The sequence below is a fragment of the Balearica regulorum genome, chromosome 1, assembly GCF_011004875.1.
Source record: "Balearica regulorum gibbericeps isolate bBalReg1 chromosome 1, bBalReg1.pri, whole genome shotgun sequence".
In the NCBI taxonomy this organism is placed as follows: domain Eukaryota; kingdom Metazoa; phylum Chordata; class Aves; order Gruiformes; family Gruidae; genus Balearica; species Balearica regulorum.
The window spans coordinates 130344166-130362499 of record NC_046184.1 but is presented as its reverse complement, the minus strand read 5'-3'; the positions used below and the strand labels follow the sequence as shown (position 1 = coordinate 130362499).

Here is an 18334-nt window from a genome sequence, read left to right as displayed (position 1 = left end):
AATAAAAGCTGCTTCTAAAATAGCATTGCATATATGCACTTGCAAGCAAGGAATGCAATACATAGAATGTAATGTTTTCTCCCTGGGTTTATGTGTCATTTGTGAATCCTGCAAAAATACCTGTAGTTCTGCATATCTGATGAATACATATTGCACCATGTTTTTGCAGAGACTATGGCATTTCGGAGTGTATGCCAATTGCATGTCCTTTGATGTAGTAAAGGGAAATCACAGCAGATTTTTGGTGTTTATGGGCAATTATTTTTTTTTTTAAGTGTGGCAAAGATTGCTACGTGTCCCCAAGCGCAAACCGCATTTGGCATGCTTTTATGAGATTGTGCTTTTATGCAGTAGCCAATATTTATGAAAATGAAAATTAATCCAGAGCAAAACCCAAACTTCTAAAGGACCAAACAGATACTTGGTCAAATAAAATCATTTTGCGTTCCTTAAATGTCAGGCTATTTACATGTATATTTACACTTAGTTCCACATTGAAGTAAACAGATGGTAGACCCCCCTAAGTCATAACATCACGTGAGAGAGAAACGGATGCATGGGACACTTTAACACCCCCAAATTCATCATTAGCTCCTCTGATTAAAACTGCATATACCTTTCAGTGATACAGGAAAGATAAATGTGAAGATCTATAGAAGCTCATGGAAATATCTGAAATAATTCTAGAGGTTGCATCAGACCCTCTCAAAACACTGCAAATACAAAGGGAGTAAGGCATCCAGGGATGAAAATATAAGAATCCAAGGCATGCACACTTTTCTTGCAATTATTTCAAATTTTGTGCTTAACATTTCATTGCTTAACAGCAGCAACAAGGAAATTGTCTAAAGAAGTCCAGTGCCCCTTAAACCATTATACAGCTCCAGTGAGTGAAAGTACTAAAACATTCTCCTCTACCCTTCAATAAAATAAAAACAGTGTTTTCCAGGTGTTCTTGAATAATTTGAAAAAATGAATTAATGTACTCTCATTTCTTCTAAAAAATCAATAAAAACTCCCCAAAATTGCTAAAGTAGCTGATATCTAAAATTACCTGAGAGCTGTGATCTTCAATTGTACCTGAGTCTCATTCTCCAAAGCATTGTAGATTCAGTGGCCCCAAGATATTTGATACCTAATTCCTATTGAACTGTAAAAGTCTGTAGCCTCTGAACCTCAAGACAGGGCAGTAGAAGTAAATGCAGGCTTGGGGAGCAGGCACTGGGATTGCCAGGGTGAACCTCAAATGGCCCCGATGCTTACAGTGCCTTGGCAGGACATGTTTTATCTGCCATATGGATAGGTCCTAAGTCTCCAGCTAGTCTGTCCTTGCAACGGTGATGCTAAGCAGAAAAAAACTAGTTGGGTACTTCCACACAGGGCCCCAATGTCGTTTCCTGCACAAGCAAATGGGATCTGGCCCACAACTTGAGCTGCCTGAGAACAGGCGTCCAACATTAGCAAGGATGTCACGTAACCATGATGTCAGGAACAGCCCGGTGTTCCTGGGATCGCATTGCAAGGACAGAGCAGACACAGCAAAAAGCACCTATCTGCTTCTTTATGCCATCTTGAAGATAGATTCACATGAAAACTGCTGCTTAATTCCTGCCTAGCCCTGTACCCGCCAACATCCCTACAAGCACAGACCAAACCAACCACCCACCTGTCTACTCCCTCTCCTCCCCTTTAAGTTCACCTTGACTAATTCAGGTGATTTTCTGCTTATCTAGTTTCATAAGTTTCCTGAAGTTGTGCCTGACTTTCCCTGTGTGCTGCAGAAAAGCCTGTATTCCTGATTTGGGCTCAATCTCACATTAGACTCAAAGCACAACGAGGTAGGTACTGCGATGGAAACATAGGTTTCATTGCCCTGAATTCCCTTACAGACTCACAGATTCACAGATTGGTAGGGGTTGGAAGGGACATCTGGAGATCATCTAGTCCACCCCCCCTGCTAGAGCAGGTTGCACAGGATGGTGTCCAGGCAGGTTTTGAATATCTCCAGAGACTCCACAATCTCTCTGGGCAGCCTGTTCCTGTGCTCGGTCACCCTCACAGTGAAGAAGTTTTTTCTCCATGAGACAGAACTTCCTGTGTTTCAGTTTGTGCCCGTTGCCGCTTGTGCTGTTGCTGGGCACCACTGAGAAGAGTCTGGCCCCATCCTCTTGACATCCACCCTGTAGATATTTATAAGCATTGATCAGATCCCTTCTCAGTCTTCTCTTCTCCAGGCTACACAGCCCCAGCTCTCTCAGCCTTTCCTCATACGAGAGATGCTCCAGTCCCCTCATCATCTTTGCAGCCCTCCGCTGGACTCTCTCCAGTAGTTCCCTGTCTGTCTTGACCTGGGGAGCCCAGAAGTGGACACAGGACTCCAGATGTGGCCTCACCAGGGCAGAGTAGAGGGGGAGGATAACCTCCCTTGACCTGCTGCCCACGCTGACCTAACCCTAAGGACTTCCCTTAGCTGACCTAACCCTAAGGACTTCAGCCATTTTTGAAAATAAGACATTGGTACCAAGGTCCCAACAGTACTTTTCCAGATGTTCCCACTGAGGCCTGTGTGGGATGACAGAGACGTGAAATATGAGGAAAAAAAGCTCTCAGTGTGTTCAAGGGAAAGATGAGACCAAGCAGTAGGTTTTGAAGTTTGTTTTCAAGTAAGTTTCGATGTGTATTCAGTTTAGCTTCATCTGCAGCACTGTCCTTATAAATTGCCATTGTTTCCTTTTATGAAAGACACTATCTGGAATTGTCTTCCTGAACAAACTGTGTTGAAATGCCTGTTTGTTTCTTTCAGGGTGAGGATTGGTAATTCTCAAGGTGCACACCAATCCTTCAAGGAGCTGCCCACATGTGGGACCAAAGTATTGTGGGACCAAAGTCAAAATCTTGATCCCAAGGGACATAAATAAATTATGAAAAAAAAATTTTCACAAGGCTTTGTACTTACTCTTTGGTATTTCCTCCTATGGTATCTCTGCCATCCAGTTAAACTAAGAGCTTGCCTCACTTACGGGCCTTTTTAGTACAGATGTACGGAGGCAAACCATAACACTGGGATTCCCAGGCTGAGATCCACAGCCCAGTAGTGCTCTGCAGCTTGTTGAAAGTTATCCGGGGGCAACTGCCGTACCTTGAATGTGCGCCATGATATGACCATCAGTGATGTTTATTCCATTTAAAATGACAAAGGCTCCCATGATCAAACCATGGGTATCCCAGGGTTTAAGTAGCAGAAGAAATGCTCACTTAAAGAAATGGATGGGACAGCGGTAGATGAGAATGTGACCTAACCCAGCAGTTTGGTACAGACAATAAACGGATAAATACAAAATTATACAAACCAGGACTGGAGAAATGCTATTTGGGTTTTTTTTTTCTTGATTACAAAACTGCTAAAATCACTGCTATGGATAAAGCCTGCAACTCTAACTGGTTTGGTTCTCCATTATGCACTGAGGCTGAGGTACATGTGTCACTCAGAGAGAGATTTTCCTGGCATTCAGATACGTGGAAGTTGAGAACATAAAGGAGGCAAAGATTAAGTGAGAGATGAACCAGGGGAATTGACTGAAGCACAAATGGTCCTTAATGCTCTAGTTGGTTAAGAAAACCCAAAGAGTGTCTTGGGAAAAAATTAATGGCAATTTATATCACAACAGTACTAGGCACTGGAAAACATCAGGTTTCAATACACATTGAAACTTACCTGAGATTTGCCTTCAATGTCCCCTGTTTTCCTGCTCTTTGAAGGATACAGGGGTTTTCTTTAGTCCTACTGTGACACTTCCTGCCAAGCTAGCAGACTCCATAGCCTAAAATCAGAGGATCTAGTGGCAGATATCCATTAAAAGTATTCACAGTTTTAAGGCTTTAAATAAATAATTCTTGCTTTAATGAAAAAGATGACAACTGTTTCAGAAAAGAACTAACCCCCGTTTCATCTTCTAAAATTTGAGCTGATCCTGAAGTTCTATTTCTTTTCTTAACAAAAACTGCTTCCTAAAAATGAGCCTATATTAAGAACTTGAAAGCCTGGCTAACTGATTTGAGAGACGTGTAATAACCAATGAAGAGCATTAAAAAGTCATCTGTAAATATCACAGGCTTTACTTGCCACCAGTAATATCATTCTGAGGTACCATCCTGAGGTCCAGGATAATAAAATGATACTAAAATGTTAACTGAGACACTCTCTTTCATATATATTAATGAAGTAAGTGACTTGGTTACTGGCCCACCACTGTGCATGCAGCCTTCAAAGAAGTGGGATCAGAGAAAGGACTGAAGATCTTAAAAAAGATCTGATTGGAACTTGATAACCATCTTATTAGATCATCTGTCAAGGAGTGATTCACTTTAACTCTTCAGGACACCAGCTCTGAATTCTTCTCGCTTAGGACATAACTTGACTACGCTTGCTTGTATCAGTCCCTATGCCCTAACAAGTAGGGTGTATTGCATTACACTTCACCAGGCAATTTTTATTTTTTTTTTTTTTGCCTGGAGATAACATAGATCTGCTGACTGACAAAATATCACTCTATAAGGACACATAAATCTTTATTCAAAATGTCTCCATTGTCCATTATTGGTACTCAGGAAGATCTAAAACATCATAATGAATTCCTGTTTTATTCATGTACTCTAGCTGTCACCTTAATTTCCACAGAAATTATACTGGAATGCATGATACTGTAAATACTGGCAACATATTGTCACTTCTTTCTTTAAAATCTTTTAAAATGTCAGACTACATGGAGTAATATATTCAAACGGGTTGTTACATCTGAGCTTTTGACAGAGAAATCTTAGACAGCCTGTACGAACACACTGCAGTAACAACACGTGAGCTAACTTTCCCTATTAAAACAGCTCCAAAAGCCTTCCATGAACAAATTAACAGTCTTTTTTAAAGTTGATTCTAATTATAACACTAGCAAGTAGAAAACACTAATTTAGGTCAGCTCCAACGACTATTGCTGTTTCTTTTCATATCAGAACTATGTCTCAACTATAGAGTTGAATTTAATTACTGAAGTTTGATGTTTAAATATGTTTTAATTAGGGCTGTGACTGAATTCTAGTGTTAAACGATCTCATTTCCAGTACTAAACTGTTGCATCCACCATGCACTTTCAGACCTTGATACTGTCTCTGCATTTCTGTGTGTGCATAAATGTATTGCTATTATTATTTTTCTACCACCTTGCTAATAATGGTGCATACCATGCTGGGGAAAGGCGTGATCATTCCTGATGGGAATAATAAAAGGTTTAAATAAGAAGCAAGGAAACATTCCGAGTATTTTAAATTAGCAGATGAGGAAGGGCAGCTCTCACTCAGAACCTTCACCCTTGGGGTACAGCAGCCTTCGCAAAGTTGCCTGCACGATTCGAGGGAGCCTTCCCTCACCTTTAACCAAAGACCATCAAAGGAGTTCATGTTTACTATCACTCTCCCAGCTCTCCCTCATCCTCCCGTCCCCCCGAAACCACAGCTCTCCACGCCTCTCCTCCTTACACGTCCCGAATCGAACAGGAAACTCCTCACCAGGCTCTGAAGTTGAGCAAAGTGGGGTTTCCCATTCCTGCGTGCACTCAGCCCGGCGGAGGGGCCGGCGGGCAGGGCTCAGCGGGACCCGGGGGGTCACGGAAGAGGCGGGAGGCGGCCGGTCCCGCAGGACGCTCCTGTCAGCCGGGGCCGCGGGCCGGGCCCAGCGCGGCGGCACGGGGAGAGGCCGGGACCGGCCATCGCTCCCCGCAGCCAGTTCCGCCGAGTGTACGCTGCTCCTCTGCATTCATTATTAAAGACGTGCAGCTTTTTTTAGTGTAATACGGCTTTACCGAGTCACATGCTTCCCATTACCTGGGCTGAAATCCTGGCTGTGTACTCCAGCTACTTCATGCGAGCCGCTCACAAATGCGGCAGACCTTGTCACATCATTTCTCAAATGCACCCTTATTCGTCGGGGGCTTAGGGGGATATTTTTTCTTTTCTTTTTTTTTTTTTTTTCTTTTAAGGAAGGGATCAGAAATTCTGCCTAGCTGCCACTGTACTCCCCGAAGTCCCCACACGACACAGCACAGCAAGGGCAGCCCGGACGGGATACGCACCCGAAGGTGCGGGGACTGCCCACCCCCACCGCAGCCTCTGCTTTTCCCTTTCCCCGCGGAAGCGCGGCGCTACACAAAGGGACCTGCCGTAAGACTGCACTGGCCTCTCCCTCCCGAGCCCCCCCACGCCGTCGCACCCCCCTTCCCCCCCCCCCCCCACGCACTCGCCCCCCGCCCCGCGGCACCGCAGCGCCCGGTGAGGCTCGGGCGGGAGGGCCGAGGTGGGGCCGAGCCCCCGCCCGGGCCGGGCCCGACTCACCAGGCGAGGCTGGGGGCAGGTGTGCTCTAGCTCCTCCATGGCCTCCGAGCGCCGCGCCTCAGAGGGGGATTTCGGGATACCTGTTTCTGACTCAGCATCGGGCGCGAGCACTGGCATGGCCGGCGGCAGCCTCGCCCGCCGCCGCCGCCCGGCCCGCACCGGCGCGGGGCTCCGCCGTCACGCGTGTGCCCGCCCCGCGGGGGGTCTCCCCGGGAGCCGCCCGGGGGCACGGCCGCCGAGCGTCGCCATGGCAACCGCGAGGCCGCCGCGCCACCGCCCCCTCCGCGCGGGGGACGCCGCGCTCATTTGCATGCGGCCTCCTGGTTGGCTGTTGCCCCGCCGCGCCACCACCGCCCCCGGCGGCTCCCCGGGAGGCCCTGGCCTCCGCGACGGCGGCGGGTCCGCGGCGCTGCGGCCCTCCGCTGCCCGGCTGCCCCCCCCCCCCCCGGGGCGCCTGCCAAAGTGACCCCGAACCCTGTCCTCCCCGCAGCGGGGCGGGGCGAGCCCTCCTGAGCGCGGGCAGCCCGGGCTTAGTGCCACGCACCGAGGTGTGCCGGAGCGGTGCGGGCATTCGGGAGGCACAGCCGCACCAAGAGCCGCACTGGCGTATCTTCCCTCAGCTCACGCACAGCTGCACGGCCCGGCCCGGCGCCGCTTCAGCGTACACCTCCCGCGGGCCCGCCGGCCCTGGCCGGCCTCGGTAACTCCCTTACGGTGACCTGCGGTGAGGTTTGACTCGTTCAAAACTGACCGCGGGAGCGAGCAGAGGCAGGCGGCGGCGGAGGCGGCGCGGAAGGGCGGGCGCGGTGCTGAACGGACAGCTCCTGCCCGCAGCGCCTCCGGTAACGGCCGTGCGCGCGGCCCGCCCCCTGCTGCGCGCCGAGCCGCCGCGGGGCAACGGCCGGGGGCTGCCCAGGGCGCCCGGTGCTTGGCACCGGCTCCGAGGGTGGGCCGGGAGCGGCCGCCCGCTTTCCTCCTCCCTTTTCGGAGCAGGGCTGAAACGTCTGGGCATTGCCGTGTATTACCTGGTTTTCAGCTAGTGACGTCAAGAGAATTCAGGGGACAGGGGTGCGTTTCTTTCGGAAATACATATTCGCTTCGACTTGGGCTGAGTTCCTAGGCAATGCTTCTGCAAATCTGTCGTACTAAATGAATAACTTTGCTTTTCACTGAAAGGAATTGTATAACAGTTTTGGTAAAAAATGTCATTCTCTTCTGCCAAGAGACGGATAAGGGGACACAGTTGTAACGGCAGCAGCTCCGTCTAAATGCAGCGAAACGTTTCTGTCACAGCCAAATACGTGACAGAGTTCCCAGGAACCTGGCGAATGCCTGCCCAGGACTCACAGCCACGTCTCCAGTCCGGCTGTGCGGCTGCTTCACCACACACGCCTGTGGCTTCTGCACTGCTGAAGTGAAATAAACACCTGGCCTTTGTGCTCTTAAATACTACGAGAATACAATCAAGATAATATAAAGCCAACGCTTTTTAGAACGGAGAGACTCCATTGGCTACTGTTAAACTCGATAGATTCGTTAAAGTGGATTCCAGCAGTGCTTAGCTGCGGTGGGCAGTGTGAACGTTGTTTTTAAAAATCAGACTTCTTCGAGGGGCACAAACATTTAAGGTCATCCAAAGCTGTGAGGAGTTACGAGAGAATTGTGCCTCAGCGTCATTCCCTAGGACTTGAGAGTTTCATTCCTGCAAAGGAGGCAGGGAGCAATGCAAACAAATATATGAGCTATGCGAAAGGGAAAGGGGGAGATGTGTAAATAAGAGGAGACGAGAAAGAAAGTAGAAGAGAATGTGAAAAGGCAGAATGAGACAGCAGACAACAAAAAAGGAAAATATATGCCGAGAGGGGTGACTGGGCAAGGAAAACAGGTAGCCAAACTAACTAAATCTCACAGCTGAATCTTTTTCTTATAACTAAGTTCTTTTATCAGTTATTCTTTGAGGACCACTCTCACATTATGGAAAGCATACTCAAGGGAAATGATTAAACTGTGATTAATGCAGCACTCTGCCCTAAATTTGTAGCTCATTTTCTTAGGAAAAGTATTTGCAGGAGTGTTGTGCTGTTAGAAGAACATTTGGACAGCATGGCTGAGCAGTGTTAGGACCAGAGCAGCCAGAGGTAGCAGGTAGAGCTTTTATAAACCCAGCCACACACGTCAGCTCTTAAGAGACGGGTGCCGGTGTGCTGATGGAGCAGGACTAGGTACGGCCATACCTGGGGTCGGTGTCCAGCCCTCCCTGACCAGGCGGGTGCGTGGGAATAGAGATGAAAGGGAAACGGACCTTCTTGCAGCTGGGTGATTGCCAACAAACTGGAAATGTAAATTCCCTTGCCTTTTACTTATTTTGAGCACAAAAGGGTGAATTTCATCTTTGCTTTCATGCTGAGGGTTTGCTGTTGACGCTGGCTGCATTTTGATTCGTCTCATATCGGTAAGTTTTTCGATATACATGTAGCATTAAAGAACCATGTCCCTCTTGCAGTGGGGTTATCACCTACCTAAGTTGTGCCAGAATTTCAAAGTGGAAGTGGAATGCTTTTCTTGCTGCTTACTTAATTTCCACCTTTGGGAAACACTTTATAATTTTTTTTCCCTTCTGTTTGAACAGCATGATTAAGAAATGTTGTGTACCTCATTAACAGAGAGAGCTGAAATAATGGCAGAGGGAGTGTTGTGGGGTCTATCATGTCTATCCAAATGGAATTTGTCAAAGGCCACCTTGGCTTCGATCATCTTAGTCAGTGTATTAGATATCTTGAATAAGATATCCTAAATTGTGTCTTCTTCTAGCTGTGAGGGGGAAAATGGGCTTTCAAAAGGCTGGAGTGTGTCTTCTTTACCCTCTAAAATAAATAAATAAAAATTAGGTTTGACTGGAGAAGCTGAGCAGATGGTCTTCTGTAAATCCTTACAAGTCAGCCAACTTTTAAAAGAACAGTGGAGCAAGAGTGATGGTGGGAAGGTTCATGCATCTGATTTCTTTTATGTAACCAAATATCCTGCACCAGGCTGAGTACAGTCTCCTGGGCATCCTCCTGATATTCCTTCAGAAGTAACAGGGATGTATAGCCACTGCCTGTAATGACTGAGCTCTTGGCAAGAGCTGCTTGGGCTTGAACAGACATCTGATGCAGAAAAATCTCGTCCCAGGGTGCATAAATTAATGTTACATGCAAACAAGCCGGGAAACCATGATCCCAATCCTCTTAACACTAATTCCAAGGTCTGAACTGAATAGACAGCAAATGGAAAAACATTAGCCATTAGGAAGGTTCCCTCTGATATGTGGTGGGGCTTTTTCTATACAGAATTTCAGTTCACAAACTGGAACAATTAATTCTCAAAGTATGAAAAAGAAAAAAAAAATAATCATAGAATCATAGAATCATAGAATGGTTTGGGTTGGAAGGGACCTCAAAGATCATCTAATTCCAACCCCCCTGCTGTGGGCAGGGACACCCTCCACTAGACCACGTTGCCCAAAGCCTCATCCAACCTGGTCTTAAACACTTCCAGGGAGGGGGCATCCACAGCCGCTCTGGGCAACCTGTTCCAGTGCCTCATCACCCTCACAGTAAAGAATTTCTTTCTAACATCTCATCTAAATCGACCCTCCTTCAGCTTGAGCCCATTACCCCTTGTCCTGTCACTACACTCCCTGATAAACAGTCCCTCTCCATCTTTCCTGTAGGCCCCTTCAGGTACCAGTAAGCCACAATTAGATCTCCCCGGAGCCTTCTCTTCTCCAGGCTGAACAACCTCAACTCTCTCAGCCTGTCCTCATAGGAGAGGTGCTCCAGCCCTCTGATCAGCTTCATGGCCCTCCTCTGGACTCGCTCCAACAGCTCCATGTCTCTCCTGTACTGGGGCCCCCAGAGCTGGACGCAGTACTCCAGGTGGGGTCTCACAAGAGTGGAGTAGAGGGGCAGGATCACCTCCCTCGACCTGCTGGTCACGCCTCTTTTGATGCAGCCCAGGACACGGTTGGCTTTCTGGGCTGCAAGCGCACGCTGCTGGTTCATGTTGAGCTTCTCATCAACCAACACCCCCAAGTCCTTCTCCTCGGGGCTGCTTTCAATCCATTCCTCACCCAGCCTGTAGTCGTGCTTGGGATTGCGCCGACCCACGTGCAGGACCTTGCACTTGGCCTTGTTGAACTTCATGCGGTTTGCACGGGCCCACCTCTCCAGCCTGTCAAGGTCCCTCTGGATGGCATCCCTTCCCTCCAGCGTGTCGACCACACCACACAGCTTGGTGTCGTCGGCAAACTTGCTGAGGGTGCACTCCATCCAGCTGTCCATGTCTCCGACAAAGATGTTAAACAGTGCCGGTCCCAGTACCGACCCCTGAGGAACGCCACTCATCACTGTTCTCCACTTGGACATTGAGCCGTTGACCACAACTCTTTGAGTGCGACCATCCAGCCAATTCCTTATCCACCAGGTGGTCCATCCATTGAATCCATGTCTCTCCAATTTAGAGACAAGGATGTCATGTGGTACAGTGTCAAATGCCCTGCAGAAGTCCAGGTAGATGATGTCAGTTGCCCTTTCCTTATCCATCGACACTGTAACCCCATCATAGAAGGCCACCAAATTTGTCAGGCACGATTTGCCCTTAGTGAAGCTGTGTTGGCTGTCACCAATCACCTCCTTGTTTTCCATGTGCCTGAGCATAATATGTTTAAGTGTTGCATTTAAATCCTCTGCTTTCTCAAACCGAAAGTATTATCCTTCTGGGCTTCATGGGCAGCTGAACATTACAAAGACAAATAGCCTGTGTAGATTCTTCTATATCTTCAAGTCCTCATTTTTAAATATCTCCTTGCTCCCCCCCCCCCCCCCCTATTTAGCCATTCATATTTTTAAAATCTTTTAGTGGAGCATTGATCAGAGCCCATAACTGTAACTAAACAAACTTCAATTCCTTGTGGACACCAGCACCTATAAAACCTTTGTCATGCTTTTACCATATTATGCATGTTAAACTGATTCTAGTGGACTAGCACTGGTAGGCCAACATGGCTGAAATCTGAACATGAATTAATGTGTCCACTTCTCTCACAGGGGTTCTTTTCTCTATATTTGATGGATTAAGATAAACAAGAAGCTTACTTCATGAACCTTACTACACCCAGGTTCACAGCTATGCTGTTTAGTGTACACTAATTACATCCTTATTTTAAGGCAAAATCCCTAGAAGGAGCAACCTGTACTGGGTAATTGTGAATAAACCCACTAAAGACCTCAGACTGCTTGAGCAACGAAATGATAGGCATTTTACAACTAGTTAATAAGGAGTGCTTTCTGCTCCTTCTAATGGTAAAAAAATGATATAGCCTGCTATCTGCAGCAGAGTATACTGACTTACATCCAAGGAACTTGCTAACAAGGTATTTCGGCTTAGACTCAACAAACTCTCCAGGCTAAAGGACCGTGACATTTGCTTTATTAAAGCAAAGACACTCCATTACCCTGATGTCCTTTGTACAAGCAGGGACTGGAATGTATTGCAGCCCCTGGAGAATATTCTCAAGTGTCTGAAGTTCCACAGTGGATCTCAAGCACCAGTTAGCACAGCAGAAGTTGTATTTAAAATGGTCTTCACATGAGAGAGGCTGCAAGAGTCTTCTGGCTTGTAACCGAATCATAATGAAGAGAAACACACCCTCACATACGTTCTGTTCAAAAGTCAGCAGGAAACTATGGAAAACCAGGGACTGCTATAGTTAAACAGTGTTTTACTTCAAAGCCAAACATCTGCAGAAAACATCATAGAATAAACTCTTGAATATTTAACAGATGAGCTGAATTTTGCTTCAATGTATATATTTTGGATCCTGAAGGTTTTAATGACTGTTGACTGTAAAGCTTTATAAGATGGAGGAATGGCTTATGTCTGGAACAGATTAGCTAAAACAACATGTATGTATGTATGTATGTATGTCAGTCATACTAATTCCAGGCATGCTAGAATTAGTAGTCAAAAAATAGCAGAAAAAGATACCTTATTGCTGCGATCACTAATTAGCTAAATCACATATTTTTAGATTGAGATTAAAAGCCCACTATGGTAGAATTTTCTTCCCCGCCTGCATTGCTGGGAAAAAAAAGGGAGAGAATGAAAGGTATGCATTTAAATATACGCTGTTAGTTTTCACCGCCTCCAACATCATTGCTTTGCTGCTTCCATGTAATGCTGTCTGATACTGTAGCTTTAATTCATTTCTAAGTTATAGTTCATCATTCCAGTGGAATGCACAGTGCTTACAAACTACCACCTTTTTGATAGAATAAATCCAAAATATTTCCTACAATAGTCTTACAGAATTGTATATGGATTAAATTCATAAGGTTTTTTAATATGCAACGACAGTCCATAAATTATGAAAAGTACAAACATAGGATTTGATATAACATCACCTTATGCCTGTTTTTTTCCATAATTCCACAGTGGAGATGTGTTTTTTAATAAAGGCTATATTCTCAGGATACTTGTATAGAATCAAATTAGTCAGTCTTTATATATGAGTTTTATTTAAAATATCATGTTAATTCCAGTGTGGCTTATAGATAAATCATCTGAAATCCAAAAATTCTTGACAATAGTGGCTTTTGATAATGCCATTCATCTGTGCTTTATAGCACTGTTTTGAATAAGTGCGGCGGCTACCCACTTTGGGGCAGGTTCTTTGTGTTCTTGCTCTTTCATGAACTACTTTGATAAGCATTTTTGAAGAAAATGGTGAGAATTATGGTTGGTTTTTGACCAAGAGGCTATCTGTCTTCATTTTATTTTCCACAGTCAGAGAGACAGTCACTTAGTGTGGGGCAACCTTAGGTCTGTCTGTCCCATTATTAGATTGTTCTGTTCTTGCTAATTTTAACAACCAAGCTTTTAATTATCACGTTGTCAGGGGAGGATGAGGGATTTCAGGCAGTGGGACGTTCCTGCTGGATGCACAGAGGTTGGGAAGCACTTTGATTAGATAGCCTCTGTTGGTCATTCTCCTCCTATTGCAACAGGCCGTACTAAAAAGTCCCTCTCCAGCTTTCCTGTAGGCCCCTTCAGGTACCAGAAGGCTGCTATAACGTCTCTCTGGAGCCGCCTTTTCTCCAGGCTGAACAACCCCAACTCTCTCAGCCTGTCCTCATAGGAGAGGTGCTCCAGCCCTCTGATCAGCTTCGTGGCCCTCCTCTGGACTCCCTCCAACAGCTCCATGTCTCTCCTGTACTGGGGCCCCCAGAGCTGGACGCAGTACTCCAGGTGCGGTCTCACAAGAGCAGAGTAGAGGGGCAGGATCACCTCCCTCGACCTGCTGGTCACGCCTCTTTTGATGCCGCCCTGTTCTTTCTTTCTTAATAGAAAGTTTTTCTTAATGTCTAACCTGAACCTCCATTGCTGCAATCTATTGCCCCTGCTTGTTTCTCTACTGGACATAGAGAACAGATTTATTCTCTTTTGCTTTTTGTATGATTCGTATGGCTAAGATTTTGAAACAATAGTTTGAGGATTTGGAGTAGAGAACTGACATTCAAACAGGTAGGTTGGTATTTTTGTCACATCTCTCATGACTGCCCCAGTTGTTCCAACAGTTTCTCACAGGTAGTATTTTACAAATCTTCTCATTATCCTCCCTGTTCTATTTTGGGTTCTCTACAGATTTCTTGCAAAGTGGTGCAAGCACTGTACTACAGCTGCAACTTTACCGCTACCAAGAAATATAATGCTGAGTATTACAGAGCACACTCCTTTATATATTTCAGTATAAACTTTGCCTAAATGATTCATATTCTATCTGTCCTGCTCCTTATTATTACAGATAAAATATAATTTAAGAAAAATCTCTTTCCTATTTATATTTAAACTATGTTGTTATCTCTCCTTTCTCTTTCCTCTCTTCTGGCTTTCTAGAAACACACTCTAATCCTCTCCAATCCACACAAGGCTAAGACTGCCTTTCTTGCACATGTTTGTATTGCACTCACTTCTACCCATTTTCAATCTATCATCTGGTGCCTTCTTCCCCCACCCCTCCCCAGCTCAATTTCAAACTTCTTGAATTAATCTTCAGTATTCTGTCACACTATCTTTTCCAGTATTATAAGTCTCTAATACTTTTATTTCCCTCTACTGCTCTTGTCAACCTTTATCTTCATTTTTGTCAATTTTTCATGCAAATGCCTTCGCAGTTTTTTTCCCATACTATCTCAAATGAAACCTGCTAAGTAAAACATCAAGAAAATCATACTGTAAACTGCATTCAAGTAATTGTTGGGGGTTCATGTTTAATATTTTGGGTACCAAAAACTTAATAACTGGAGGTTTTCATAATCTGGGTAGAGATACATACTTTATTTAAAACAAAACATGTACTTATGCACTGTAAAATTATTATCTGCTAGCTAGTGTAGCTTTTACTAGTTATTAAGATTGTTTGACCCTAAGATCTTATTTCAGTTGCTTATAACTTTGCCACCTTTGAAACTTTTGATCTGACGTGTTACCAGCTGGGCATCTTCTACCCACTGAGCAGTTATGGACAACTTCTACCAGCTTAATGCAGCTGTTTCTGGCAAAGAAAGAGCTTAAGAATACCCTGCAGATATTGTGGGGGCTTTTTCATTGAAATATTCAGGAGCTTTCATGATTGGGAGGAGAGATTTGATATCTGTTTGGAAGCTTGGCACTCATTACAGTGCTATCCTGTTTTCTATTTTCATGAAAATTGGACAAATTTGGTCTTGGATATAAGTCACTATGTTAGTTTTGCATGGCAAGGTTTTGGTAGCGGGGGGGCTACAGGGGTGGCTTCTGTGAGAAGCTGCTAGAAGCTTCCCCTGTGTCTGACAGAGCCAATGCCAGCCGGCTCCAAGATGGACCTGCCGCTGGCCAAGGCGAAGCCAATCAGCGCCTCTGTGATAACATATTTAAGAAAGAGAAAAACAGTTAGAGAGCACTTTTGCAGCCAGAGAGAGGAGTGAGAAGATGTAAGAACATCTGCAGACACCCAGGTCAGTGCAGAAGGAGGGGCAGGAGGTGCTCCAGGCGCCGGAGCAAGATTCCCCTGCAGCCCGTGGTGAAGACCATGGTGAAGCAGGCTGTCCCCCTGCAGCCCATGGAGGGAGGATGAGGGGATGTAGAGATTCCACCTGCAGCCCGTGGAGGACCCCACGCCGGAGCAGGTGGAGACACCTGAAGGAGGCTGTGACCCTGTGGGAAGCCCGCGCTGGAGCAAGCTCCTGGCAGGACCTGTGGCCCCGTGGAGAGAGGAGCCCACGCCAGAGCAGGTTTGCTGGCAGGACTTGTGACCCCGTGGGGGACCCACGCTGGAGCAGTCTGCTCCTGAAGGTCTGCACCCCATGGAAGAGACCATGCTGGAGCAGTTCGTGAAGGACTGTAGCGTGTGGGAAGGACTCATGTTGGAGAAGGTTGTGAAGGACTGTCTCCCGTGAGAGGGACCCCACGCTGGAGCAGGGGAACGATGAGAGGAGTCCTCCCCCTGAGGATGAAGAAGCGGCAGAAACACCGTGTGATGAACTGACCGTAACCCCCACTCCCCGTCCCCCTGTGCCGCTGGGGGGGGCGGAGGTTGAAGCTGGGAGGGAAGTTGAGCCCGGGAAGATGGGAGGGGTGGGGGGAGGTGTTTTTAAGGTTTGGTTTTATTTCTCATTCCTCTACTCTGTTTTGCTTAGTAATAAATAAGATGAATTCCCTCTCTAAGTTCAGTCTGTTTTGCTCGTGATGATAATTAGAGAATGATCTCTCCCTGTCCTTATCTCGACCCATAAGTTTTTTTTCATTGTACCTTTTCTCCCCTGTCTAATGAAAGAGGGGAGTGATAGAGCGGCTCTGGTGGGCACCTGGCCCTCAGCCAGGGTCAACCCACCACAGTCACTTAATTTATGTCAGGGTCCTGAGGGCACTAAAAGACTTTGATGGCCCTGACAAGCTTCACCTGGGGCCTCTAACCCACACCCTCTGCCCATGGGCACCCCCACACCTTCTCCCTGAAGACTCTCCTGATCTGGACCTATAGCTGCAGACTGATTTCCTGGCTCGACCTCAGCCCTGCCTCATTTCTGTAGACCTGCCTGGTGGTTCCTGGACCTGATCCTAACCCTGACCTGCAGATTGAATAAATGGCTTGACCTTGGGCCTGCCTCATTGCCATGATATTGCCTTATGGTCTGGACTCTTGGTTGGACTGGGACATCCTCTCCTGTTCTGTTCTGCTCATTTTGCGCAGGTATTGTGGGACTGAGTCCTGGCTGGTGAGGACCATGACCTGCTGGCAATGTGATTCTCCCTTGGCTCTTGGTTTGCCTTTTCTTAAGGACCAGCTCCCTGGCAATGTGTATGGTACTGGTACGCTGAGTATTTTCTTGGTTCTAAGCTACCAAAGTATTTGGAAACCCCATTCATTACTGAGTGTGGGGGAAAAAAACCCCACAACCCCACAGACTTGTTTAGTTTTACAGAACAACTGCCTATGTTCAGTCTTGGGACTTGGACACTCTGCAGGCCTCTCCCTGTAAAAGCATCTTCCATTTTGCCTAAACTAAGGCAGATCAAGGCACCAAAACTGATTGGAAGGACTTTTTCTCTCAGGCTCACAGTTACTTTCCTGCTAGTGTACACAAGGAAGAATCAAAAGCATCTTAGCTGGACTTGAAAGGAAGGAAACATTTGTGACTGGCTAGTGTTGGAAAGCAGTATCAGATGCCAGTGGAACAGGGACACACAGGGAGACACCGGAGAAGCACTGCAGAATGCTAACTATTTGGTAGATCACACACAGACAACCCAAATTTGTCATCCACCATTTGTAAAACCTTTCTACTCTCACTTCCCTGTCAGAAAAGACAATCTCAACCCCTCCTTTATGATGATAAGTGTTACACTATTTGTGAGGCATTTGTACACTATAGTGATAAGCTTTTTAAATAAAGAAGCACCAACTCCTCCCAAGATGTAAGACGTAAGGAGGCTAATCATTCTGCTTTGAGTGGGGCATGAATAGCATGCAGTAAAAGAAAATATAGGTCACACTGTGTAGAGTGAAGCTGGAAAGAAGTATTAGGAAACAGGACCAAAAAAAAATCCTTTTTTTTTTAATTAAAAAAGCCCCAAACCTCATTTAGTCAAAGGTTACATTTGCTACTTTTTTGACAGACTAATTTAAATAAAAAGGGGGAGGGGGGAAGGGGCAAAGACTCCCTAAAGAAATTCTGATTTGTAAAAACAGAATGAAGGAAGATAAGATGTAGACTGTGAAGAATCAACTGCAGGAAAGCGAGAAAGAACCTCATATGCTTTCTGGATTTACATAGCTAAACACAAAAGTCAAGTTGTCAGACTTGTATGAATTCCTACCTATCTTTAAGAAAGTCAACAAAATTATTAATCCTTTCACTGAGTTTCAGTAAAGCTTCTCAAACCTTACCTATGTGTACTTACCATACAATGGAAGACCTAGGACTAATTTTTCACACTTTGCTCAGGTATGATACTGAACTAAGATTACTGTAATTTGTTCTCATATTCAATAGCGCTGGTGTTTCTGTGGGCTCTCTGCCGTGTCTGAAAGGGGGTGGTATGGGCTGGTACATCAGTTATGTTCTTTTCACCTTTGGATGACTCAGAGGAGTGAGGCTTCACCATTTTCAGAAGTGGCCTTCTAGAAGGCCTGTGGAGCACAGAAAGAGAGATGGGGGACAGGGAGAAGGTAAACCTACCCTACAGATTGTCTGGATGCACAGAACAGGATGCTGTGGAGTCTCCATCCTTGAGATCGCTCAGGCCGTGTCCAGTCTGGTTTGACTATCTGCTCTATCTGGGCCTGCTTTGAGCAGGAGAAGGACTAGAGATGTCCAGAGGTCCCTTCCAATATTCTAAGCTCCCACACATATGAGAAGCTAGCTACAGCAAG

The 18334-nt window shown here is 46.0% G+C and overlaps 1 protein-coding gene across 4 annotated transcripts in view; it reads right to left on the bottom strand.

Annotated features, from left to right (window-relative positions):
• The window catches only part of PCYT1B (phosphate cytidylyltransferase 1B, choline), a 53037-nt gene that overhangs the window by 29756 nt on the left and 4947 nt on the right, over positions 1-18334 (bottom strand). For 2 of the 4 annotated variants that reach the window (XM_075774849.1, XM_075774862.1), the window contains exon 1: positions 6382-6664. The exons of 1 other annotated variant lie outside the window; for it this stretch is intronic. In XM_075774849.1, the coding sequence (XP_075630964.1) occupies positions 6382-6498 (117 nt within the window). In that variant the 5' untranslated portion in view covers positions 6499-6664. Of the gene's footprint in view, positions 1-6381; positions 6665-6925; positions 7010-18334 lie in introns of those variants that run through there. One more of the 4 variants, XM_075774859.1, reaches the window with a different exon arrangement.